Source organism: Felis catus, chromosome B1, assembly GCF_018350175.1.
Source record: "Felis catus isolate Fca126 chromosome B1, F.catus_Fca126_mat1.0, whole genome shotgun sequence".
Classification (NCBI taxonomy): Eukaryota; Metazoa; Chordata; class Mammalia; order Carnivora; family Felidae; genus Felis; species Felis catus.
In genome coordinates, this window is record NC_058371.1 from 110,072,548 (window position 1) to 110,099,918 (window position 27,371).

General features: G+C 39.2%; 1 protein-coding gene across 50 annotated transcripts in view; it reads right to left on the reverse strand.

The window, feature by feature from the left end:
* Positions 1-27,371, reverse strand: part of ANK2 (ankyrin 2) — a 671,298-nt gene that overhangs the window by 159,328 nt on the left and 484,599 nt on the right. For all 50 annotated transcript variants that reach the window (XM_045055950.1, XM_045055954.1, XM_045055948.1 and 47 more), the window contains 2 exons: positions 15,241-15,339; positions 13,752-13,850 (listed from right to left, as the gene is read on the reverse strand). In XM_045055950.1, the coding sequence (XP_044911885.1) occupies positions 13,752-13,850; positions 15,241-15,339 (198 nt within the window). The remainder of the gene's footprint in view (positions 1-13,751; positions 13,851-15,240; positions 15,340-27,371) is intronic.

Genomic DNA, 27,371 nt, shown 5'->3' on the forward strand with positions numbered 1-27,371 from the left:
TTCTCTAAACTCTGTTAGAAGTTGCTGGAGAGTCAGAGCAGGCAATGTTCCCATGCAGTGCTGAGACCAAGAAAGAAAATAGATCCATTAAAACAACCAGCCCCAAGTGGTATGCCCAGTATTTAAAAGCTGCTTAACACAAGTTCGAATTCACAACTTGCCAAAGATAAAATCTTAAAGAATGAATACTGTCAATGAAATGGTCAAAAAACTCATGAACCACATCAACCACTTAGTCACAAGCCCAGACTTAGTGTCCTTTGGAGCACTTTTTAAATAATTTTTATCTTGAAATAAAATCATATTCACAAAGAATTTAAGGTTATTTAAAACTCTGTGTGTGTGTGTGTGTGTGTGTGTGTATATATATATATAAACACATATATAGATAAAACATATAGATATATAGATAAAAACATAAAAACATCTATAGATAACATATAGATCCATAGTCAAGATAAGGCTATAAAAGCAGACCTAAACAACTTTGGCTGTAGAGATCTAGCAGAGATAAGCAAAACCCAGAGTGAGCTAGGTGCAATAATTGAACTTTTGGATTTTGGCAGCCACAGAAAAAAGGAAAATGTAATAGATGATGGGAAACGTCATACTTTTAAAAAACAGAAACTTGCTGATTGCCATCCACAATCCCGATTTTATACAAGGGACAGAGAAGACACAGAAGTTGGTTGTCTAAATGTGCCTGAGGCTGTTTCTTGGAACAGCTCTCTTAGGTACATATATGTTACAGGAAGAATTGTCATGGAAAGGAGAGAGAGTTCTTACCCAGGAGAATTTACTCTAATTAGAATCTGAGGTGGCAAGGTTGATTCATGCTACTCCTGAAAACTGTGACATATCCTTACTGAGACAGAGGCAGCCTTATTCCAGCCTACAGGGACCTACAGCACCACTTTCCTTTTAAGTGTTTGATCTGCTTTAAAAAATTGGGTGCAGAGCTTGATCTCAAAATAGAGAAGCTACAACTGGCACCCAAATAATTTTGAGGGAAGGGGTCACCCCTCAAAACTCACCCATAAAATTATGTTAAGTATGCTCTATTCACTCTTCATCCTCCCACTAAAAAATTTTAAACAAAAATATATTTTGATAGTTCTGCCTGGATGTATTGGCTTCAAAATGTACCCAGAAACAACTAACTAGGCTGATCTGTCAGATGTGTTTTCTGGAGCATGCCTGCCCCAAATAATTGTCATGCCAACCTACACAATAATGATTATTATGCCCTCCAATGATGATATTTTAACAGATCTAACTGCAAAAAAGGATTACTCCTAGTTTGTGTTCATAAGGTATTGTCATTGCCCTTGAACACAATTCTTACCTCTCTTTTGTCTGTGGCAAGTGACTATTTACTAAATCATGTAAAGACACCACCGGATAGTTTATTTATTATTATTATTATTTTAATGTTTATTTATTTTTGAGAGGGGGGGCAGAGAGAGAGGAGACACAGAATCTGAAGCAGGCTGCAGGCTCTGAGCTGTCAGCACAGAGCCCAACATGGGGCCCGAACCCATGAGCCGCGAGATCATGACTTGAGCCAAAGTCAGAGGCTCAACTGACTAAGCCACCCAGGTGCCCCACGTACTTTAGATTGAAGTACCTTAAAAGGTCTAAAATTAGAACGTGGTCCATCAGTCGATAATGCTTTCCTTTGCCGATGTTAAACACTACACTATTTAAGAAAGCTTATATTATCTGAGATTGCTGACAGCATCTGGTAGCTTGGCCTCAGACAGTTCCTAGCTATAAAATCAGAAGGTAACAAAAACATTAGTAAATCGTTTATGAGAATTTATACTGTTTTAAGAATTTTCTCAGTAAGTTGAAAGATTGTGACAAATATTAGCAATGAAATAGTTTTGCCCCAAATTCCCTGCTTCTCATGGAAGGTAATACAGTAAGAGGCTGGGACTTGAAATATCTTAAGAAAACATAGGGAGATCTGCCTGGTTTAACAGTTGAAGCAGAAAAAAAAATAAGGGTTTTTCTATGTAAGCAATCCTTTACCTTCAACCTTCAAAATGTGTTTTTCATGCATAAGAGATGAAGAACAGCTTGTTCCTTTATTAAATCATATTTAATTAAATTTGCTAAATAAATGGATTAAAACAGAAGTTATGTTAAAATAATAGGAAATTTAAAAAAACAGAAAATGGAAAAATTAATTATTAGATAAAGAAAACACACACACAAAAGTAATGTTTTTAAATGTGGATGTTTTAACTACCCAAAGTTAATAAAACAAGAGACTATCTTATTGCATCCCAGCGGGTAGATCAGTGCTTAGCATATGGTATGTGTTCAGTGAATATAGTTGTGTTTCTGTCTTGCTGTTTGTAGCAAGTGCTTTTTCTATTCATTCAGCTTCACGTTCTTTGTTCCAAACCTATGTCATACCAAGAACACGTTCCATATTGCTAATCACTAAAGATGAAATTTCTGTATAATCTTTTCTCTACCACTACCTCCAGAACATAATAATTTGTCAGCTCCAATGGATAATCAGACAAAACAACAGCTTAATTAATTAAAATCCCATTTAATTTAATTAGTGTTCCAAACCATTTATTACTTATTCACTAATTTGAGTAGATAAACCATTACCTCTAATAACTAAGATAAATGCTAACAGTTATATTACATTTATTAAGTGCCAGGTACTGTTCTAATACTTTACATGTATTAACCCATTTGATCTTTATCATTTACCCTGTGCAGCAAATAGTAGTATCCCTATTTTATAGACGGGGAAATGGAGTCACCAAGACTCCATTTAAATAACAAGTCCAAGGTAACACAAATAAAAAGTGATAGGGCAGGGTTCCTGACTACTAGACTCTAGAATCTCTCATGAAGTCTCCATCTCTGCATGTAGTATTCCTGGATTAATTAAACACATTTTATTGCCTTTCTTTTCTTATTCCAGAGTGGGATTTGCCCAGCTTCTGTATTTGTCTTTACTTAGTGATGTCTTTATCTTGCTCTCCTGAAAAGATGTGCCTTTGTTGTTTTGCATTTTAATGTCAAGGTGTTACTCAACTCCTTATGTTTCCTGCTCTTCATATCTTCAAGTCAATATGTCATTTAAAGTTAAAGTTTTAAAGGGTTACGATTTAAAGTACTATACCAGGTTATGTTCAGGCAGAGAGTTAATAAATGTCTTTTCATGACATTGTTGGTTCACATGTGTTTCAAATCCTAAAATTCCAAAATTTTAAAGGGCTGCTATTTGCAAATCCAAAAATATGTACTTTGAGTCAGCTGGGTGTCCATCTCTTGATTTTGGTTCAGGTCAGGATCTCACAGTCATGGGATTGAGCCCTGCGTCAGGCTCTGCGCTGCTTGGGATTCTCTGTCTCTTCCTCTCTCTCTGCTCCTCCCCCACCCACGCTCATTTGCTTGATCTCTCTCTCTCTCAAAATAAATAAATAAACATTTTAAATAAAATAAAATAAAATAAAATAAAATAAAATAAAATAAAATAAAATAAAACAAAAATAAAATACGAAAAGTACTTCCCGATGCTTTGAAAAGACCAGAATATATAAAGGCAGTCATGCAAACACACTGTAATGAAGCTTTAACCTGTGCTTCACAAATCCAATTTTAAATAGAATATGAAGTCCTGGGGCACCTGGGTGGCTCAGTCAGTTAAGCGTCCGACTTCGGTTCAGATCATGATCTCATGGTTCATGGGTTTGAGCCCCACATCAGGCTCTGTGCTGACAGCTCAGAGCCTGGAGCCTGCTTCTGATTCTGTGCCTCCCTCTCTCTCTGCCCCTCCCCTGCTCACGCTGTCTCTCTCTGTCTCTCAAAAATAAATAAATGTAAAAAAAAAATTTTACAATTTTTTAAAAAGAATATGAAGTCATAATCTACCATTTTTAGATGTGGAACTTACTACTTTGTTTTAGTATTAACTTTTAAGAGAATAATTCATTTTAACTTTTAGGCTGAAGAAAATCTTATCCAAAGACTATACAAGACAACTCTGTGATATATGGGATAGAAAAATGCAGGCAGCAGAATTTTAATGAATTAGTTAATGTAAAAATATCTTCATTGATTTGCAGATTCTTTTGAGTTATCTAAATAATCATATTCTATAATACAACATTTTTTGTCTTTTCCTTTTCCATTCATATTCTTATTTTATTACATTGGCTAGGGCTTGAACACAATGTTGAACAGTATCACTAAGAAGAATCCTTTTCTTGCTACTGGCTTTCATGAGAATACCTTTAATAACTTATAATTCTAAATGGTTTTGCAGTGGTTTAGGTATATTTCCTCTGCAAGCAGCCTGATATTCCTTGCTGAGTAATTTTTTTAAGTTATTAAAAATAAAATTTAATCTATTAATTTGCATACATATTAAATATATGATTGAAAATAATATTAAAATATTGGGTACAAAAATATCTATAGTGGAGAGCTAAAATGACCCATAAAGTTACTACCATTAGTTCTGAAAAGTGGTAACTGCCCAAATAAAAGGTGTAGAATGGAATTTTATTTTTAAAGAAAATAAACCCAGACCAATCAAGGTCATTGGATGTTTTTTTAAAAAACAATTTAAAATTGTTTTTCCACATCTTCAACTTCTATGCTAGCTTCAATGATACCTTGCTCTAACTAAGGTATACTCATATATATTTCAGACACTTCAAAAATCTTTTTTACTATTTTACCATAAATAAATGTAAACAACTCTTTTTTGGTTTATGTCATTCCACTTAGAATTTTCCACACTGGAATTACTCTCTGAAAGTGATTTTCAAGAATAATACTCGGTTAAAAACATATTTTGGTAGTTGTATTTCAGTTTCCATCACCCAGAATATCTAAGATGAGAACTCTCATATTTGATCCGTTAATCTAAAGCCGCATGTGTCTCTAGGTGATCAGTCTATATCCTAAATGTCCTGGCTACTGAATTACTTAAACTATTACATGACTACGATATATGTGTTTAGGATAATGCAATTTCATGCATCCGAATTGACAGTGTTCCAAAGAGCATGTGGGAAAAAAAAAAAAAAAAAAAAAACAGTCACGGGAGCTGCAGCTTTCATTTTTAGTAGCAACTTAGTTAAAGAAAATTTTTTTTAACATTTCATTTATTTTTAAGAGACAGCTAGCAGGGCAGCAGCAGAAAGACAGGAAGGCACAGAATCAGAAGCAGGCTCCAGGCTTTGAGCTGTCAGCACAGAGTCTGATGAGGGGCTCAAATCCATGGACGGTGAGATCATGACCTGAGCTGAAGTCGGACACAGATGACTGAGCCATCCAGGCACCCCTTTAGTAGCAACTTGTTAACATGTCAAGGAACTGACTTTGCTGTTCCTTGTCTCCACTGTGCTGAGAACAAGCAGTGGGGGCATGCAGAGAGGCCACTCTGACACAAATGAGCTATCACTGAATCTGTTATTAACAATGACGGCTAGGGGCGCCTGGGTAGCTCAGTTGGTTGAGCATCTGACTTGGTTTTGGCTGCAGTCATGATCTCACGGTTTATGGGTTCGGGCCCCCTGGAGGGCTCTGTGTGTAGAGCCTGCTTGCGATTCTCTCTCTCTCCATCTCTGCCCCTCCCCACCTCTCAAAATAAATAGATAAACTTAAAAATATATATATATATATGTGTATATATATATGTGTGTGTATATATATATGTGTATATATATGTGTGTGTGTGTGTGTGTGTATATATATATATATATATATATATATATATATATATCTCAATGACAGCTAACAGTCACTGAGTTCTTATGCCAGGCATTGTTCTAAGTGCCGTACATGGATTAACTAATTCAATTCTCATATCCTCTATGAGGGAGGTACTATTATTATGATGCCCCTTTTATAGTTCTCCAAACTGCATCAAGGTGATCTTTAAAAATCCAAATCTTATCTTTTTCTACCTCCCACCTCTACCTCATACTGGGCTTAGGATAAGCATCTTAAAACAAAATCATTAACATGGCTCAGAGTCCTGCAGGCTGTGATCTTCTCTCTCAGCTTCATATGTACCACATTTCCCCTTCATGTTTCAGCTCCTGGATTTCTTTTAGGCTCTCGCATGTCCTATTTCATTTTCCTACAGCACACTGCATCTCCTCTCACCCCTGATTATCACATCAATTCCTTTTTTTAAGAGAAAAGTTACCGGATGGTACTATGCTAAGTGAGATAAACCAGAGAGAGAAAGATAAATACTACACGGTATCACTTACATGTGGAATCTTTTTTTTTTTTTTAATTGAACTCATAGGAACAGAAAGTACAAAAATGGTCTTCAGGGGCTGAGGGGTGAGGGAAGTAGGGAGAGGGTGGTAAAAGTGTACAAACCTTCAGTTATAAGATGAGTAAATTCTGAGCATCTAATATATAACATGATGACTATGTAGTTAATAACACTAGACTATACAACTGAAATTTGCTAAACGAGGAGAACTTAAATGTTCTCATTTTAAAAAGTAAGAAAGAGAGAGGGAGAAAGGAAAATAAACAAATATGTTAGGTCATCAACATGTTAATTAACCTGGAACCCTTTCATAAGGTATACTAATATCAAATCATCACATTGTACCCTTTAACTACTTTACGATCTTATTTGTCAGTTATACTTCACTGAAGCTGGGAAAAATAGATATAAAAAATAAAATTATCTATGAGTTAAAAAAAAAGAAAGCAGTTCAGTCACTACTTCCTCTGGTCTCCCCCACTCCAACCCCATCTTTGTATCTCTAGCAAACATGAGGGGGCACAAATTGAATATCCAAACACGTGCTGAGGGAGGGAGGGAAAGGTGGAGGGAGGGAATGACTACTTCCAATAATTTTCTATTGGCAAGTTTTACTTCATTTATTTAGTGTCATGTTTTCACATTTTTGTTTTGTTTTGTGATCTTTGTCTGGAAGGATCACTACTTTGAGGTCTTTCCAGCATCTTAGTTGCTGTGGAACGTGCACATTGTGCTGTAAGATCTGAGGTAAGAAGCAAACCGCTCTGGTACTATTTTAACTATTTGCTGCCAGAGGTGCTTATCCTCCATTTTAACTCAGAAGGACAGAGAAGGACCCTCTGTATGAAATTTGAACTCTATTTCTACTAAGAGAAATGTAGAGCCATCGTAGCCATTTTGTTCTTCTCCCTACAAGTCTCACCTTTCTACAATTTAGTTCCTTTAAAATACAGTAATAGTGGACACAGATAGTCTTCTGAAGTGATAAATATATGGCCATCTACTATAGATTTACATTCAATGACATTTACGTCTTACTTCATTCAAATTTCAGGACAAAATGGCAACCAGTATTCAGCCTTGCCACATCACCTGTCCCCAGATTAATGAAGATAAAGACAAATATAAATGTCTCAATTTTATTTCAAAAATAGCAAACTGCTTTATTTTACTGCAAATGAAAATATTATGTCTTTTCAGATGTGTGTATGAACAGACTAGTACTTTCAGTGTTGAAATTCTACTATAATATGAGAGAATTCCATTTTATACAAAATTTTAAAGATGGCAATTCTCATCATTTCTTTTAGAGAAATGATCCATATCAGAGAATAGAGAATTGGAAAAGCATACTTCCTTTGTTTAGCTCCGAATGCTGAGGAACGTAGATGCACTTCCACGTGTGTAATCATTCAATAAACTGATTTTCAGAGTCAAAAAGACAACGTAAGTGTCCCAAGTTCTTTCTCATCCCCAGTCAAATGCAAGTACGTGTTCACCTTAACTTCAAATAAAGTGTTACAATAATTTTCTTAATTAAAACAACTAAGAACCTTATTAAGAAAGAGCTATATGTATATATTTGGAGAAAAATGCTGAAAACATAATTTTTTTGGATCTGTGAGTCCGCATCCTATTTTATATACTGTGTGTGTGTGTGTGTGTGTGTGTGTGTGCGCGCGCGCGCGTGTGTTTGTGCGTGTGACAGAACGGAATGTTCCATTATGAGTTTTTGTTTTAAGAGCCAGGGATGGCTCCATGGCCATATGGAAGCAATTCAGTGTAATGGGCATGCCGGCCAACTGTGTAGGCTTTCTTCCTCTTCACAGCCCAATTCAAATTATTTGTGACAATGAGTGAGGGCCAATGAAGTAAAAATTATTGGAAGCTACACCCAACAAAACATTTATCATTGCATAGAGTAGGCATATGCACCTCTAAAATTCTGGGGGTGTAACTAATGGTCATGTAATCTTGCAACTGGCATTAATGGCCACGGTCTGAGAATCTAAAAGCTAATAAAATAAAGTCTAATCATGTTTGTGTTACAAATAGGAAAGTCCTCCTTTGGAATGAAATTTCCAGAATTGAAAGAACAAAGAGTAGTGACCATAAAACAAGCAAAAGGATTCAAGAAAAACAGAAGTAAATTTTCGGCAAAATATGTTATGAAGAATACCAAATCAGAATTTCTTATTTGGACTCACTCACCACTAAAATAGGATGAAAAGAGAAAAAAAAAACTGTTTCTGGAATCCTCATAATACTAAAACACAAGAAATTCAAGAAAAAGTAGAACAATGCAAAAATTAATAAGAAAAATGAATCAGAAAGACATCACCAACTATACTTCAGAAAGTATATTTAAGTCTTCCGTGTGTTAAGAATTGTGTTTCATAAAAGAACACCCTAAGAGAATGAATGTCTGAGTGGAAATGTCCCAAATGTAGATAGGTGTCCCAGTGTACATGAATCCCTTTTCTTGGAAATGCCTCGCTTTTATGGAATGTTTTTAGTTATTCCCAGCATCTTCGCAACTAGACCCTGAGAGAATGGATGGCATTTGAGCCAGGGACCTGGCTCTTGTGGGAGGTAACTGAACTGACCTAGAAGAGGCAGACTGTAGAGAAAGCTTAAGGGAAACAGTGAACTATGTAGAAGACTATTGGAAGGGAGGTGTCCATGAAAATGGCCCTGGGCTTGTGACTCAATCACTAATATGTTATGAGACCTTAGATTTCCTTGCTTGTGCCTCAAATTTCCTTATATCCAAATGAGCGTAATCACTGCTAGTTCACATCACTGTAAAGATAAAATGAGATTAAATAATACATAAAACTATACATTAAAATTAAGAGGCTGAGTGTAAGATACTACTATGGGGTTGTAATTTGTGGCATCTGGACTCTCCTCCAACCCACACTTAGCTCCCTGGACACACACTTCCACCTACTCCTTAAACAGACTTGTGGGAATTTCTGGCTCATCCTTTCTTCCAATGGAGTCACATTTTCTTTTCTCTCTGTAACTATCAGGGAATTCAAACACCCCAGTCTCCATTGTATAAGGTAAAAGTCAGAAAGCTACAGTTGACCACAAGTTTTACTGTGCCCATGTTCCACAATTTCACTTAGCTTCTACTGTGTAGAGATATTACCTATACCAGAATCCACTGTGGTCTTGTTTTGTTTTTTTTTTTCATTGTAGCCAAATAGGCATCACGCAAACCGGCTTGCTTCGTAAAAACAAAAAACAAATAGGTATTTTTAAAGTAACTTTAGTTTATTATGAGGGTCATTTGGATTTTAATAACTTTACATGAGAAAATAAAATTGAGATTGCAAGGAAAAACACTCTTGTGTGAGGAACAAAAAGTCACATGTTATTGTGGAGAAAATCAAAGAAGGGAAATTTTGCAGGCCAGATTTTCTTGGCAGCAACAGCAAAATCTCATCGTGTTTTGAACATTTTTGCAGAGCTCTAGCATTTATAGTTCACAAAAAATACTACAGGAGACGTTTTCACCTTAAACCTTTTGCATGGATGCTGCTGCAGGAAAATCTGCTGGCTTAGACCTTCATAGGGTCTGGGACAGAAGAAAAGAGAATTTGAGGAATTGTTCCCTGGGTCTGTAGCGAAGGTCTAACTGTTATGAGAGTTCTAAGAAGCAGTTTTGCCTGGGGATGAAGATTATGAGTAAGTAAATGAATCATCTTTATCTCAGTTTGTCATCGATGATGACAGAGTAAATGAAGATCAAAAGAGATAATATACACAATGCGTCAGAGATAGCTCCTGGCAGTCAATATCATTTTTTGTACTATTATTAGCATCTATTGTTAAGAATGATTGGAATATGCAACGGAGCTAATTCTTATACAGGAAGAATATATGTGCATATGTTTAGCCTCCAATCATATATGTGCAAGGTATTACACCAAATCCTAAAAATACAGAGGAACGTTGAGAAAAAATGATCTGCTCCCAAGAAATGTACCACCTTGCAGAAACTGTAGATATACATAACAAAAAATAAACCTGAGATAGGCAAATATTAATGGGCAAAAGTGTTATAAGAATTTAAAGGAGCTCATCACTCTGAGAGTATTTTTTTTTTCAAAATTTCGTGTACAACATATAATTGGAACAATGGTTTAAAAGTCATATCTTTGAATCTAATAGCTGTACAGGTTATAAAAGTGATCAATAAATGCCAGTACAAATATCCAGAAAGCATTCCAGCATAACTTTGTAGGACTGGGTAGAAGATGTTCATGTGCCGAGTAAAGACTGTCAGAAAGTGCCCAGGTTTTCAGAAAGCAAGCAACCACCCTCAAGGCAAATAGCATTCCTCCAATCACTCTAACCTGACTTCTAGCCCCGTTATTCCACCAACACAGCTTGCACTGAGACCTTGATGAGATCTCTGTGCCACCGAATCCAGGAGAGCAAAGAACCAAGCCAGAGAGCTATGAGGTCTGAACAATATTTAAAATCATATCGAGATTTTAGATGGACAACTGTCTCAGTAGAGACCACACTGCTACCACTGCTGAGCACAGAAACTTAAACATCAGTGGATTGTTATTATACTGATCACATAGTTCCATTTAAAACTCTTAAATTGCTTCTGCTGGTGTTCTGGAATTCTTCATGAATTAAGGACACTACCAAAATTGGCACTGTGTCGTGTCAGGGTAAGCTTCACATGGATCTTACAGTTTATGTAGAGAGTGCAGTAAAATCCACAGGTGTATACCTCTCCATGACCTATGAGCTCCGTAAATGTTTACTGAACATTTATTCCTTGGGGCTTTTCTTAATTCCACAATAACCTTAGTGGTCCATTTCCAAAAAATTCAGAAGTTTGTCAAAAGCAAAGTACTATGCAGCTATCAATGTTCCTATACTAACAGACTATTCTGCATTTGTCTTGCATTATGTTCATAGAAAGATATGGGAGAAGGTATAATTTGAGTACAAAATTCAGAATTTATGTTGCACATTTGGTATTCCTATGCCCCTTTTCTGGTTCTCAAAAGGAAGGGACTATCTAACTACCATGAGCATGGTCCTACCCACCCATCTAGGTCCCTTGTCATGGAAAAAATCTGTATCTTAATCAAGACAAGACTAATGAGAATCACATATGAAGGACTCATATCCTCTCCCAATGGCCCTTAAAACCATGCCTTTAGGATTTGTTCACACATTGGAACAAAAAAAATCAAATAGTTTTATATAAATTCCTGTATTTTAATCTTAATCATTAAATTACAAAATATTTTAAGTAATAGTAATTTTTGTCTTTGGTAATGATGGCCACCTAAATTCAACATAGTAAATAATCTCATAGGGCTTATCAAATCACTTAGGCATCTAGAAAAGCATCCTAAATTTTAATTATTAATTTTTTTTCACTCCAAAACTTTCTTATAATACAAAATCAGTTTGAAGCTAGTTGTCAGGATTCCCTACAATATGAATCCTAAATTGAGCTAATTAAATACAATACAAATAAAGATTACTTTAATGATAATATAAATCTTTCTATAAGATCTGTTATAATCTGGCATGATTATGACTATAAAGAATGGGCTCATTGACTCTTGAAAGCAAATTACCGATTAAGTGGTTCTGGCTTATTCTTGAAAACCTCCAAAGCATATAAATTTCCAGTAATCACAGTGTAATAACTGATACAACTTTTGACAAGCACTTATCTTGCAGTATTTGCTACCTGTCAACTTTTATGAAATCACAACGTTCAACGAGTCATTTTGAGCACAGTAACCAAGCTCTTTTTATAGATACTAACAGCACTAACAGTTGGCATGTGAACTTCCCATTAGAAACCTCCTATGGGCAATTGAACTTGACCAGGTTTTCATTTCCATGCTTCTTAAGTATACAAACTACTGATTTATGCACATAATTAAACCTGTACTTAGTGAATCTCTATAGCAGTGTTCTTAAGCCCAGTTTTCTCTTATATTCTCCAAAGCAGTGGGTCTCATAGCGTTCCTGAACTGGAAAACCTCAGCATTATGTGAGACATATAAATTCTCAGGTCCCACTCCAGAAATGAACCCGAAACTCTGGGGTTGGGCCCAGAAGCACATGCTTCAACAAGCCCTGTGGGTGATTATGATGCCAGCTAAGGTCTGGAAGCTTTGCTCTGGAGCAAAAAGATGTTCTCTTGCTATAAAGAAAAGGTTTTAATCCCTTAGTTTAGAGCAGTAGATTTTGTCAAGTCCTGTGTCTCTAAGCCCAAGATGCCATTATACTTTATACGCTATATGGGAATTCTTTACAGATGGTATCAATTTAAAAAAAATTTTCATGTCATGAAGATGTTAGAATATGGAATAGTCTCAATAAATGTTAAAATAGAGATGTGTATTGGACTTTCAAAAGAAAAATTGTGCTTTAAAAGAAAAATGCGGTTATTTAAAACAGTATGATATTATAGAGGTGAAAATAAATAACGTCTTGCCTGTCATAATTTCAACAGAGTCTTCCCTCTAATCAAAGTCCAAGAAAAAAAGGGCTGATTCTAACTTTTGCCCTGTAGTGCTATTTATACCACTGGAGACATGTCAACATAACGAATGAATGAACAAAATAGGTAGAGATATTCCTACACAAGGCCCCTCAGAAGCAAGCCGGTGAGATTATCCCAAAGAATAGACAGGAACTGGTTTATTTTGCTAATAGTCCCTGTGGAATGGCCTGTGGTATGCTAGAGAGGCTAAAAACTTTAAAAGAGAGAGAGAAGAAATGGACTTCAAAGGATACACCCCTCAATTTCTACATAGATTCATAATAGATACCAAAAGGAAAGCTTTGGGCAAAGCAACATTTCTTCACACAGAAAATGGGCATCGAGTTTATGATGTATTTTGATTACTCTTTTAATTTAAAAAAATACTTCATTTTAAGAACACGCATTTTCTATCCTACATAATTGTTATTACATGCATTGTAAGGCTGTGGGTCACGAATTTTCTCGTTTCCTTCAGGAGTTTTGTAAAGTCCACATTTGGGGTGTGAGGTAATTAGTGTGATTCCCACTTCATAGCAGATCTCCTACTGGAATGCTAATCTTTGGAGAATTTTTAAAATTTCAGGAGAGAAACTACTTTTATAGCACAACATAGAACTTGCATGAATTATTCATATTTCACAGATGTCACTGTCATTCTGGGAAAAAACACTTTATATGCTTTTTAATGCACTTAAAGAGAATGACAGACTGTGTAGTTGTCAAATTTTCAGTTATATTAAGAAAAGGGGGATCATAATACATCAAAAAAATATCATAGCATGAGTTCATAAAATAATGTGGCTGAAATAAATAACGGAAATATTTATAGCAAATTTAACTATCCAACAGCTGGCTCAACCCATTAAATCAATTTCACAAAGCTGTTCTAATTTAAATTCATTCACACCAGAGAAAATCTGAATGCAGTACCTGAGACTGTGCATTAATATTGGCTCCTTCCTTAACAAGAACTTTGACAACTTCTGCTTGTCCAGCCAAAGATGCAATGTGAAGAGCGGTGTTCCCCTTCTGTTTCGGAGAAACAAAACAGAAAATATTAGAGGTTTCCAAATTTTGTAGACATCGAATGTACAGGCATTTTCAATTTTGCTGATTGATAACTTCAAGTGGTTAAAGTTTGTCATTCTAATCCAGATAGTAGCCCACCTTGGAAGGGGATAAATTGTCCACCATCAAAACACTGAGCCTCCTGTATAGTGCTTTCCTTTTTCATCCTTCACAATTCTCGTGAGGTGTCGGGCCAGTCTATATTTTGACGATCATGTGTGCATGAGGTGTTAGAAATCCAGGTTAACTGGCCATATTCCTAATTTATTCCACCACTCTTTTTGTCCAACCCTGATCAGACTAAAGCCCCAGCTGGTCGCCTGAGGGCCTACAGCATGGCCTCTCTGCATCTCTCACAACCATATTATCACACTCCAGCTCTGGGCAACAGGCTTGATTCTGACTAACTACTGTTTTTCTCCAAATTAAAATTTCACCTTCTAAAGACAAAGATTTGTCACCAGTGATGATATTTAAAAATATATATATCCGTTGTTTCTGGGGTGCCTGGATGGCTAGGTCAGTTGAGCATCTGACTCTTGATGTCAGCTCAGGTCATGATCCCAAGGTCGTGGGATTCATCCCCCACGTCAGGCTCCGAGCTGAATGTGAAGTCTGATTAAGATTCTTCCTCTCCCTCTTTTCTTCTCCCCCACTCTCTCTCTCTCCCTCAGATAAAATAAAATACTTAAATCTGTTGTTTCTGAAATGACTCCCCAACGACAAAGTTCAAATATATTTTAGTAAAAGGACTATCAATAAAAAAAAATAGTTTCTAGTATACCAAACATCTTGTACAGTTCTTTAAAAATGAGTCCAATAGCTTTACAAACACACATTATAGTGATAAAATCTAATTTTCCCCAATAATTCAATCCATGATCCAAAATCTCTTTTCCATTACAGTATAAGAGATTCCGAATATTCTCTTACCAAGTTAAATGAATACATTAAAAGATATAACAACTTCATTAAAGCATGAAAATTACCTGTCCGTTTCCACTGAGAAGTTTACTACATCAATATATTTTTGAAAAAATGAATTAACCTTAGGAAAATAGGTGCTGTCATCCACACATGATTATATTAATCTAGTGTCTACATGAATCAAAGAAAAAAAGACAGAACATTTGAAACAAAGTATGCAGAATTCTCCAGTCTCATGTTTGATTAAGTCTCTAAAAGAATCAACTCAAACTCTGCAAAGTTTAGTGGAAAGAGTTCCAATTTCAGTTCTTCATGGTCAAGAACCTTGGTGTTCCAGCAAACGTCTGCAATGTATAACCAGACAAAATAACTTTAAATCATTTCCTCTTGTCCAAGGAAATAATTCTACTAGCATGAACATTACCTTAGTGGCAGAATCCACAGAGGACCCTCTTCCCAGCAGCTCCTGAACCAGGCCCACATGGCCCTCCTTAGCAGCCAAATGGAGAGCGTTGAGTCCATTCTGAAAAGAGAAGCAAACAGTCCTCAGAAATTGAGTAATAGTTGTGAGTAGTATCTGATTTTTACGCAAGTATTTAACCCAGAGACTAGACAGACTCTGGTTTCTTCATTGTACTTTTTCTTTTTGCATTAGTTTGAAGCTACTAAGTTCAGAGAGACTAATTTCCAGTGTTTTTGATTTAGAGAGGGAAAGTAGTAAATATTCATTAGAGCCGTGGATTTGCCAACTTTATCGCAACAACTTTTTGACTAAGAAATATCTACATACTTTTCTAATGAGAGAAAAAAAAGAACAACTGTATCATTTATTGCACCAGTCACAAATAAAATTCTTTCCAGTTTCTAGAACATTGAGAGAGTTTAAATAAATCTTACTTTTTTTTTTAAATTTTTTTTTTCAACGTTTTTTACTTATTTTTGGGACAGAGAGAAACAGAGCATGAACGGGGGAGGGGCAGAGAGAGAGGGAGACACAGAATCGGAAACAGGCTCCAGGCTCTGAGCCATCAGCCCAGAGCCTGACGCGGGGCTCGAACTCCCGGACCGCGAGATCGTGACCTGGCTGAAGTCGGACGCTTAACCGACTGCGCCACCCGGGCGCCCCGTAAATAAATCTTACTTTTTAACAAATGGGAAGGAAATCCTTTTTTTCATAAAAAGTGATTCAAAAGCCATAGGACAATTTCTAAGCTAACAAAACTTTGCAATAACAACATTGTACTTAAAAGACACTTAGCACTATGTCACTAATTTGTTTGTAAGTTTTTTTTCCCAAGAATTTAAAATTTATTTTATAACTTCTGATAGAGATGAGGGAGCATAAGACAAGCTGAGGGCAAAGTACAGGCTAATAGCACTCCCTCCCACCCTCTCACCCCCAGGTGGGATATGTGTGATATTCCCCAGACACTCCAGGCTGCCTAAGAACAAAAGAAGGAAAAGAAAGCAAATGGTTGACTGATACAGATCACAGTCATGCAGAACAGGAGTCTTCTTCAGTTTACAGATAACTTAGTAAACTTCAAGAAAAAGATAATCTCATCCATAACCTAATCTCCAGAAACCTATAGACTCCGTTTCCTGGAGCCCTAATATCACCTTCATCAAGATGTAAGAGGGTTTAAGTACTTGTCATGGTGATGTGGGAAACAAAGGCAAATTAAAACTTAAATTTCCTTAGTACCTAGGGCCCATTGACATGTCCTTGAGACAGGCAGAGTGACCTTCCTCCAGGAGCTTGGCTGCCTTGACAGTGACACTTGCTAGGGGCAAAAGGGAATCTTACCTTAACATTATCCTGACCCCCCCAGGATCCTGTGAGTCTCCTTAAACACATAAAAATTCCTTTGCAAACCTCCTTTAGCTTTAACCCCCAAGTATATGTTGGCAATTATACTCCAAGCATATGGCCCCTGATATACATCTGAGGGGTCTCATGACTGAGGTTTTACTAAACAGTAATAAATGATATTTTCCTAACAACAGCTAGCCCCTCAAGGTCTTGGAAACCTTGCTTCCAAAATTCCTTAGAGATTTACACTGTCCCTAACCCCCTCCTAACCTGAAGGTATATAATCAGTCACCCTTCACAACCGCAGTGCAGCTCTTTCTGCCCACAGGTCCAGTCCCCGTGGTTTAAAAAAATCACCTTTTTGCACCAAAGACGTCTTCAAGAATTCTTTCTCGGCCATAAGCTCCAAACTCCACTGTCACCCCCAAACCCCATCATTAGTGCTATAATATCTGACACATCTAAATTCCTAAAAAATTACCCATCATAACATTGAAAAAACTCATCGATAATTTTACCAAATATGGTATCTACATACATTATACTACCTCCCCCAGAAATGACTTACAGTCAATCAGGAATTTTCTGATCAGTGCCCATGAGGTAATCTGTCACATGGGCCCTCTCCATTCCCCAGAGGAAGATGAGGTAATCTGCATGATAAAAACCCCTGTTCTCCCCCTAAGGGAAAGTGACCTTGCCTGGAACTTTTTTTTTTTTTTTTTTTGGCTAATAACTTTCTTGCCCAACCCTCCTTCCTATAAAACCTTTCATTTTATACCACTCCTTGGAGCTCCCCTCTACTTGTTAGATAGGATGCTGCCTGATCCACTCATTGTTTAATAAAGTTAATTGTATTTTCAAATTTACTCTGTTGAATTTTGTTTTTTTAACACATATAAGGAGAACCAAATACATCTACAAAATGCTCTATGGCAAATTTCCTGTTACTGGTCAATGCTTATATTAATGATTCTCTTATGGGAAGCCTTCAAGCTTTTATACCTGTTTCAAAAATAAGATAATATTTATTTTTCTTCTTTTTCAACAATATTTAACTCTGAGCAGCTGATATAGTTGTACCATCAATACACGCATGTCATGGTTTCTATATATTTACTGGCATAAAATAATAAGAATTAAAGTACTTTCAAAATACGTTATTCCTAGAAAATTTAACGAATTAATCAACAACATAACAAAAGCTTGATAAAGACACTTTTATGACTCCCGTGTCCTACCAGCATGCAAATAATGATAACTATATTAACTAACACAAATGATTCAACCAAAATTATTTTCCACTCCCTTTACCAGACCAAAGTTGTTTTCTGAGTTATTCAACACCCAGTCCCTTTGGTAACAGGAAGTGGAAGTACTTAATTTTAATAGATGTAAAAACCACTTCACAAATAGTAAACTCATTCTGACACAATGAAGGCCAAGCAGTATGATCTTCGGGTAGGAATTTTTAAGGAGATAATTAACCTGATATTTTAGAGCCTGTAACTTTTCTGATAATTTTTTATTCTATATATACTTCAGCATGACATTTGATTAGTTGGCCTAAGTTGTTTACTGGAAGAAATCTTTTACTCTGTATGATAAGCCATTACATAAATGTTTTTTAAGTCGGATCTGTTACTTCAGTAAGTAAGAATCAAATCTGCTGATCACTGGGAGTTGTTAGATGGCCTAGCCAACTAATATTTAAATGTGAAGATTTAAATATTAAATATTTACATATTAAGATGCTTATTATAAGAAGTTGCCTTTCCTTTTTCTCAGTTTTTGTCTCTGCCTCCATCTGAAGTTTCCACCTGAGAGGTTTGAAAGGACCTCTGAGACATCGAATCCAGTGATTTGCCTAACACTCTGTCTGCCCCAGGTCTGATAAATAGTACCTACTTGATAAATATTGTTGGATGAATGAATGAATCTAAAGAGAGCATAGAGGGAATATTTTGGTAAAGTCTACATTTATAAACAATCAAACCTATGTAATATATTTGAATGGAAAAGACTGAGTAGTCCCTAAAGTTTATAAGCTTTCCATATATCAGGATTTTTATCCAAGTGGGACTAGAGATTATTGGTTTGGAGATATATTTTCCAAGTGCTTAAGGCCTACCCATAGAACAACTGGACTTATTCTGCACTGGAATTGTTATCATCACCAGCTAGACCCTAAGACCTGACCTTCACTGCCCACTTGCTTGTACTCATCAATCTTTTTACCACATTCTTCTTTAAGTTCTTCTTTCCAGTTTATCTCTTAACTCAGGCAACTAGAAACTGAAACCACTCCTTGAGCCATGGGACTACCCTGATGAGACCTCTAGTCACCAGACCACCCAGACCAGTTTGAGTGTAACTCCCCACTTGTGCCTGCATAGACAGGCCTCAGAGTGACTTCTAGAATGATAAACAACTGACTTTACCTCATTATAATGTGGTAGAGCCCCTCCATAAGGAATGTGGTTAGAACCTCAAGAGGAGAGAAGACAACCTGCCTATGTGCTCAAGGGCGACATTCCTCACGACTCTGGAACATAGACCGCCCATGCAGACTGCATGTTACCATATATGGGAGACAAAGGAGCAAAATTTGTACAAAAGGCACCCACCCCCACCACTGCGCTTGGGGTTCAGCCTTTTGGATCCTAGACTGATGATCCAGTGCTGGCACAAATAAAGCTGCTTCCTGGAAAGAAAAGCCTTGGTGTCCCCACTCCGTGTGTGACTCACTGCTACATTACGTGGGGGCTTGCCCAGGAGGCAGACACAGCGTTTCACCTCCCTTGTCACCGGGGCTTGGGGCACCAGGAGAGGTGACCTTGCCTGGCACCAGTGGACCGCTTGATCCATAGGAGACTAGCCCCTCCTGTCATGCCGGGGTAAGGGCCCTGGATACACAAAGGAACCCAGCGAGGCCCAGGAACCAGCTCAGGGAGCACAGCCCATCAGACTGGTAAGAACCTGGATTTATTTTGGTATACCTGCCCCTAAGAGATAGAAGGAGAGCCTGATCACTTCCCAGAGCTGCCTGAATATTTCCATAAGGAACGAAACCAACTCCAAGATGCTAGGCACAGTCACTATGTGACTGTGTATGAATGAGAAACAGCAGAAAGTTTCCAACCTGACCAATGGGCCAAAGCGAGTATTGAGTCCCCATCCACAGTTCCTTGGTGACCTCATACAGCTTAGGGTGGTGTCAGACTTCCTGGGGAGTCTGATCTGGGTCAGAGCTTGATACTGAACCCATCAAGGAGGCTAAGAGAGGTGCCTGAAATATCTCCGAGAGGAGAGCAGCCGAAAGTGGACAAAGTTGGTGTGGATCCTCTCCAAATTAGTCCCTCCCTTCCCCCTAGCCCTCTCTTGTGCATGAAAGTTGCCAGTTAGGGGGAGGAAATGGGTAGAAAGAAGAGAAAACTGGCTCCCCTAGAATGTATGTTGAGGAATTTCAAAAAGGATATTCAGGAAATTATGGTGTGAAATTAACTCCCAGAAAGCTCTGGACATTCTGTGAAATTGATTGGCCATCGTTTGGGGTGGGCTGGCCCTCTACGGGCTCACTTGAGAAGGAACTAATTGGCCGAGTGTTCAGAGTCATTGTGCGGGATCCAGGCCACCTGGACCAATTTCCTTACATTGACTGTTGGCAAGACCTAGTCCTATACCGGCCGCCTTGACTAAAAGTGTGTATTGAAGAGAGCTGTAAAGTTATGATGGCTTGTGGCTTCCTCCAAATGCCAACCCAAAACTGAAAAGCCCATACTGTTGGGAGGGCCCGAAGGGACCCTACTGCCATGTGCCCCACTGCCATCTGTGCCTCCAGCTATCCCAGCTGCAGAAACCCCAACAGAGCCTGCCCCTAGTCCTGAGGCCTTACTCCCCACCTCTAGCACCACTGGCCTCTCCAGATGTGGCCAGCTCTCCCAGATCACCAGTACTAACCCCATACACCCTTCCTGGAAGGTGATAAGAATATCAGGCCAAGGGTGACAGTCCCTCCCTGAAACAACACCGGGGAGCCCTACAGATGTCACTGAGGGAAAACTAGGGGATCCATCTATTATGATCAGGAAGGCCAGATCTGAGGAGGCCAGCATGTTTTTGTGCACCAACTCTTTACCACTATGGACCTCCTAAATTGGAAACACCATACTCCCTCCTATATGGAGAAGCCCCAGACTATGATTGAACTAATGCAGTCCATAATTGAAACCCAAAAACCTGCCTGGATGGATTGCCACCAACTCCTCCTGACCCCCTTCGCCATGGAGGAACGTTGCCAAATTACCCAGGCAGCCCTAAAATGGTTAGAGGAGAATGCCCCACTGGGTCACTAGACACTCAGGCGTATGCTCGGGCCCACTTCCCTGGGGAGGACCCCAAATGGGACCCAAATGACTCAAGTGTAGACAGAGGGCTCACAAGGACTGAACGGTATCAAGAAGCCCTTCTAAATGGCATGAAGAAAGTGGGGGTGAAAGGCCATAAATATGAGCAAAACATCTGAAGTACTCCATGGACCCGAGGAGAGCCCAAGCCAGTTCTACGAAGACTATGTGAGGGCTTTCGTCTCAACACCCCTTTTGATCTAGAGGCGCCCATTAACCAGCAGATGGTCAACGTGTCATTTGTACGTCAGGGGACTTTGGCACAGAAGGCAGAGCTCATTGCGCTAACCTGCCTGGAGGCAGGGATATGTGTTAGTATATACACAGACTCTAAGTATGCCTTCACCACAGGGATTTATATAAAGAGAAGGGTCTAACAAACTCAGGAGGAAAGCCATAAAGTATGGTAAGGAAATCCTTGAACTCTTAGATACTGTGTGGGCCCCTAAACGAGTGGCTATCATGCATTTTCAGGGACATCAAAGGGGAGACACCTCGGCTGCATGGGGAAACGGTAAGACCAAGAGGCAAAGCTTGTGGCTTCCAAAGGATCAGCAGAATCAGCAGCTTTAACCGCAGCACTGTTCCCTAGTCCACTGCCAGAATGGGACTCTAATTACTCACAACTTGAAAGTACCTGGTACTGACTGAAAATGGAAGCTAACTCCCAGGTGGATGGTGGAAATTTGAAGACGGCCAAGTAGCAATCCCTGAGGCCCTGGCTCCAGCTTTTGTCAAGCCATTCCATCAGGAAATCCATATTGGCTGGACAGATCTAGAGACTACATTGAGCCAACATTTCTATATCCCTTGACTCTTCAGCATAGCCCAAGCAGTATGCGAGCAATGTGAAACGTGTGCCCGGAATAACCCACATCAAGGACCCAAGGCCGCCTCTGGGGTGCTGAGTGTCAGGGGAACCCCCTTTGAAAATATGATGGTGGATTTCACTGAGCTTCCCCGGGTCCAAGCCTATAAATATCTGTTGGTCTTTGTGTGCACTTTCTCAGGCTGGGTGGAAGCCTTCCCTACTCGCACAGAAAAGGCACATGAAGTGGTCTGACTTCTAAAAGAAATTATTCCTCGATTTGGGATCCCTATCACTATAGGATCAGATAATGGGTCAGCGTTCGTGGCTGAGGTGGTGCAGCTGGTGGCTAAAGGGTTAAAATTCACCTGGAAGTTACACATGGCATACCGACCTCAGAGCTCTGGGAAGGTGGAACAAATGAACAGAACCCTGAAGCTGCAATTAAGTAAACTATGTCAAGAAACCCACCTACACTGGGACCAGGTGTTGCCAATCACCCTGTTAAGAATCAGATGTAGTCCCACTAAGCAGACGGGGTTCTCCCCTTATGAAATCCTTTATGGGTGCCCTCCCCCCATTATCAAGGGCATAAGGGGGGGATCTAAACGAGATAGGCAATCTAACCCTAAGGCAACAGATGCAAGCCCTTGGCTCTACCCTAACCACCTTACACCACTGAGTTAGGAAGTGATTACCTGTGAGTCTGACCAGACAGGCTCACCCCTTTAAACCAGGAGATAGGGTATGGGTGAAGGAGTGGAATGTCCAACCCCTATATCCCCTCTGGAGGGACCCATTTACTGTCATCTTGTCCACCCCTAGTTCAGTAAAGGTAGCTGAAGTGGGTCCCTGGATTCATCGCAGCAGAGTGAAGATGGCAGCTCGAAACTTGGAGTGCATTCCTGAGCCATCAATGCTGTGCAAGCTGACCACACGGAAGAAGCAATCTGTGACTTCAGAGGCTCCAGGAGACTGCAGCCCTGCTTTAGTCACTACGGAAGCTGACTAATCTACGCACGGCAGAAGCTTGAAGAATCAACGATCCGATGGAACAAATAGACTGTCCTTATTTTCTATATTTGTTTCCTTACTGTGATGCACTGTCCCCCTTGTTTCTTGCTGTTATTGTGATTCTTGCTCTACTTTTCACCATAGGATTGGCAGAGGCTGGCTGCAAGTGTGGTGAGAGGTTTCTGTTAGCACTCACCTTCCCTTTGTGGATAGGATGCTTCACTGGTATCGGTTACTTCTAATCTGGACCCCTTCTGTAGCAATTCCTGAGGCACTGGCTCCAGCTTTTGTCAAGCAGTTCCATCAGGAAATCCATATTGGCTGAACAGATCTAAAGACTACATTGAGCCAAGATTTATACATCCCTTGACTCTGAAGCATAGCCTAGATTCCTCATCATGTGACCCATGTATTTGTATAACCAGGTCAGGCCAGGGAGTCACTTGGACTTTACTATACCATACCTGTTTCTCATGCCAAGGAAAAGTCCTGCAGACACAATAAGACCACCTATTCTATATGCCAATGGGAGAGTCAATACACTTGCTTTGACCCACAACACTCCCCCAGTGAAGATTGGTTAGAAGTCCAATCCTACCAAGAGGTGGGGCAAGGAGCTTGGTCAGCTGGACACAAATTACTAACCCAAAAGGACCAGTATCAATGCTGTTTGACATACGTGCAGTTATAGATATTGGCCCAGAGGCATCTGTCATATGAAAAAAAGCAGGGACTTGTCATAGAGGGCCCAAGGACTCATGATATACCATACAGAGGCTTAAATCGGGAGTGGAAAAAACAACTCAATGACAAATACATTGTGAAGAAAATGGTTTATGTGCCTATACACCTGAGTATGTATGCCCCAGCTGGAACTATGTTTCATGGGGTACTTGGAAAAAAGAAGGCACAACAGCACTCCTTCCTATATCAGGTTATCAGTCAACCTATAACCCTGTTAATTTTACCATCATTAACCCAGGATAATTGGCATCCAGATTCACAGGTGAGACAGAGGCCCAGGGACTGTGCTATATTTCAAGAGAGTCACTACTGCTCATCCAACCACATCCCACCAAGTCTTCCACTCCTTCTGTGAAGAAATAAGAAGTAGCCACCCTCCCATTTCAGTCACAGTATGAAACTTGTTTCTAACCCTAGCAGAGACTATAGCCCAGACTCTGAAGATCTCTTCTTGCTATATATGAGGGGAAACCAACATGGGGAATCAATGGCCATGGGAGGCTAGAGAATTAGATCCCTGTGAACCTTATAATGGAACAGAATGCCCCAGTCCTACTACCAGGGTTTGGCTCCTCAAAACCTCAATTGTTGGGAAAAACTGCCTTGCCCGGTGGGGAAGAAAGTTGACCATCTATGTTGGACATTTAACATTAGACCAAAGATTTTATAACTCAATTTCCTAGGAAACCCAATGGTGGGAGTTGCCAGATCACCTTGAGGCAGGTCCCAACCCCTTTTCTAAATTCTCTTATCTCCAAGAGGCCTAGGACAATGTCAATGCAGCCATTGAATGGCGGGGCCCAGGTGAACTATGCTGGATATGTGGAAGGACAACCTAAAAAGTACTTTCCTCATGCTGGTCAGGGTCATGTGTGCTGGGAACTATTTGTCCATCTTTCTTCCTGCTCCCACTTGCCAGAGCGGAACATTTGAGAGTCCAAGTGTATGGGGACTGGGAGACTCAAAGGAAACAACAAGCCCTAAAAATTGGTAACTGGAAAGATGATGAATGGCCTCCCAAGTGTGTAATCCAATATGGCCCTGCCACCTGGGCAGAGGATGGGTCCTGGGGCTACCACACTCCTATTTACATGCTACACTGCATAATCAGACTGCAAAGCAGTTGTAGAAATTATAAACAATGAAACTGTCAGAGCTCTTAACTCACTAACCAAGCAGCAAACCAAAATGCACAATAGTATCTATCAAAATCGCTTGACTTTAGATTACTTGCTTGCTTCTGAGGGAGGAGTTTGTGGAAAGTTTAACTTGAGTAACTGCTGCCTAGCTGATAAAGGAAAGCTTTACCTAGATGATAAAGGAAAAGTCATAGAGGAGATCACAGATCGAATGAGAAAGGTTGCTCATGTCTCAGTCCAGACCTGAAAAGGTTGGGGCCCTGGAGAGTTATTAGGAGGATTTATTTTCAACTTGCAGGGGATTCCAAACCCTCATAAGTATTTTTCTCTTGACCTGGGGGGCTTGCTTAATCCTGCCTTGCCTAGCTCCCCTACTTTTACAGTCTGTCTCCAGCCTCATTGAGGTAATGGTCAAAAGGAAAGCAGCCACACATGTGATGATGTTATGGAAACATAAACCTCTAAACCAAGGTGATGTTCTTTGACCAAAAATAGGGGGTCCAAGCATCAAAGGAGAGAATGTGGTAGAGTCCTTCCATAAGGAATGTGGTGAAAACCTCAAAACAAGGGAAGGCAACCTGGTTATGTGTGTGCGACATTCCTCATGACTCTGTAATATAGACCGCCCATTCAGACTGTTTTTTACCATATATGGGAGACAAAGGAAAAAAAAATTGTACAAAAGGTGACACCCCCCCCCCCCCCCGCCGTGCTTGGGGCTCAGCCTTTTGGGTCTTAGCCCGATGATCCCACCCTGGCATGAATAAAGCTGCTTCCTGGAAAGAAAAGCCTCAGTGTCCCGACTTTGTGTGTGACTTACCCCTATGATAATACTAAAATTTCCACCCAAGGAGGAGTATAAGCCTAATTTACATAACATACAATGCACATATAGGCAAGTTTCCTTAAGGTGCATAAATGGCCTTATTCCCACCTTTACATATGACAGGGCTTCCCTATCCAAATACTCATCCTAATCCTAAATAAAAGGAATCCATTCACCCTTTTGGGTTGAAAGTTATTCCTCATGACCACCTTATTTGCTGCAAATTAAGCTTACTTGGTGCAACAAGTCCACATGGTGTGTCTGTGACTCACCAAGGAGAGAACTCACAATGGTTCAGTTACATTATTTTCTTTCTAAAATCTCATGCCATATAATTCCATAAGTTCTTACATGAGGGGCAACAGTTGGCTTCTTCAAATAATAAAACCTCTTCATATATGACTTTCTGTGTTGATCCACTCTTTCTTCCTTTCTTCCACCCAACATGGGCTTGAACTCACAACCCCAAGATCAAGAGTTGCATGCTCTGACTGCGATCCATTCTTTATGAAGCTGATACTTCTACTGTGTTGATCCATTTTTTATGAAGTTCCTTCCTCTCCATGACTGGAAGAATGGGGAATCATTTTATTTGCTCCTCTGCAATTCTCTTTTAGCTTTAGAAAAAAATTTCTTTTTGTCAACTTCTATATCCCATTAGAATTTTCTCACTGGATGACTTTTACTTTTTAGTGATTATTTTATCTGATGTCAATGCTTATGTAAATTAAAAGAAGAGTTTAACCTGTGAATTGAAATTCCCAATTGAGAGAACATGGAAGATTTCCCACCTTAAGTTCTCCAGAGCCCTTTAACCACCCCAAATTGGTCAAATTAAAAAAGGACTTGAACTACCTCCATTTTGACTTCAGTCTGTACTTTCTGATTCTTTCCAGCTTATCTTTTAACTCAGGCAAAAGGTTCGGTGGGCAAAGCATCCAGTGATGGGAACCAAAACCACCCCTCAAGCAATACAACTGCCATGACCTGACACCAGAGAGATCCAAAGAAAAGGACAGAAAACATGATTGACCCCAAGACAACAATGGACCTGAACTACATTGCTCATCTACACGCACCCACCAACTTCTGTTCCATATTTTCCTGGTATAAACCTGGAAGTATTTTCAGCACTTTGGAGACAGTCATTGAGACATTAGTCCCCTGTCTTTCCAGTTCTGGCCTCACTGAAATAAATTCCGTTCTTGTTTCACCACCACTCAGTTCTCTGTCTTTGGATTTTATTGGAGGCAAGTGGTGAAACCTGGTCTATTTGGGACCCCAGAGCCAGGTGCTCTTATACTCCTGCACCCCAGTTACAAAGTTTTCCTGGATTAAGCCCATGGCTCTGAGCTGTAATCAGTTGAAGAAGGAGAAGGACAGGGAAGAGAAGAATAAAGCATCTCCTCGGTATTCTCAGTATTGCCAGTGATTTCTCTTTTAGTTCTTTATTAATTTTAATATTTAATTTAATATTTTAATTTAATTTAATTTAATATTTCTCAGAATCATGTCTTCCTATACTGTCATGGAAATGTTTTACTATGCAAGTCAACAAATAATATGTATCAGGGTTCCCCTCCCTCCCATTCCAGAGAGCCAGTTGTTAAACATTTACCAGCAATATCACTGCATGCCAAAGTCAGATGGTTTGACAGCAGTTTTATATTTAAAATATGTGAACTGGAGGGGTGCTGGGTGGCTCAGTTCATTGAGTGTCTAACTTCAGCTCATGTCATGATCTCGTGGTTCATGAGTTTGAGCCCCACATCAGGCTTGCTGCTGTCAGCACAGAGCCTGCTTCA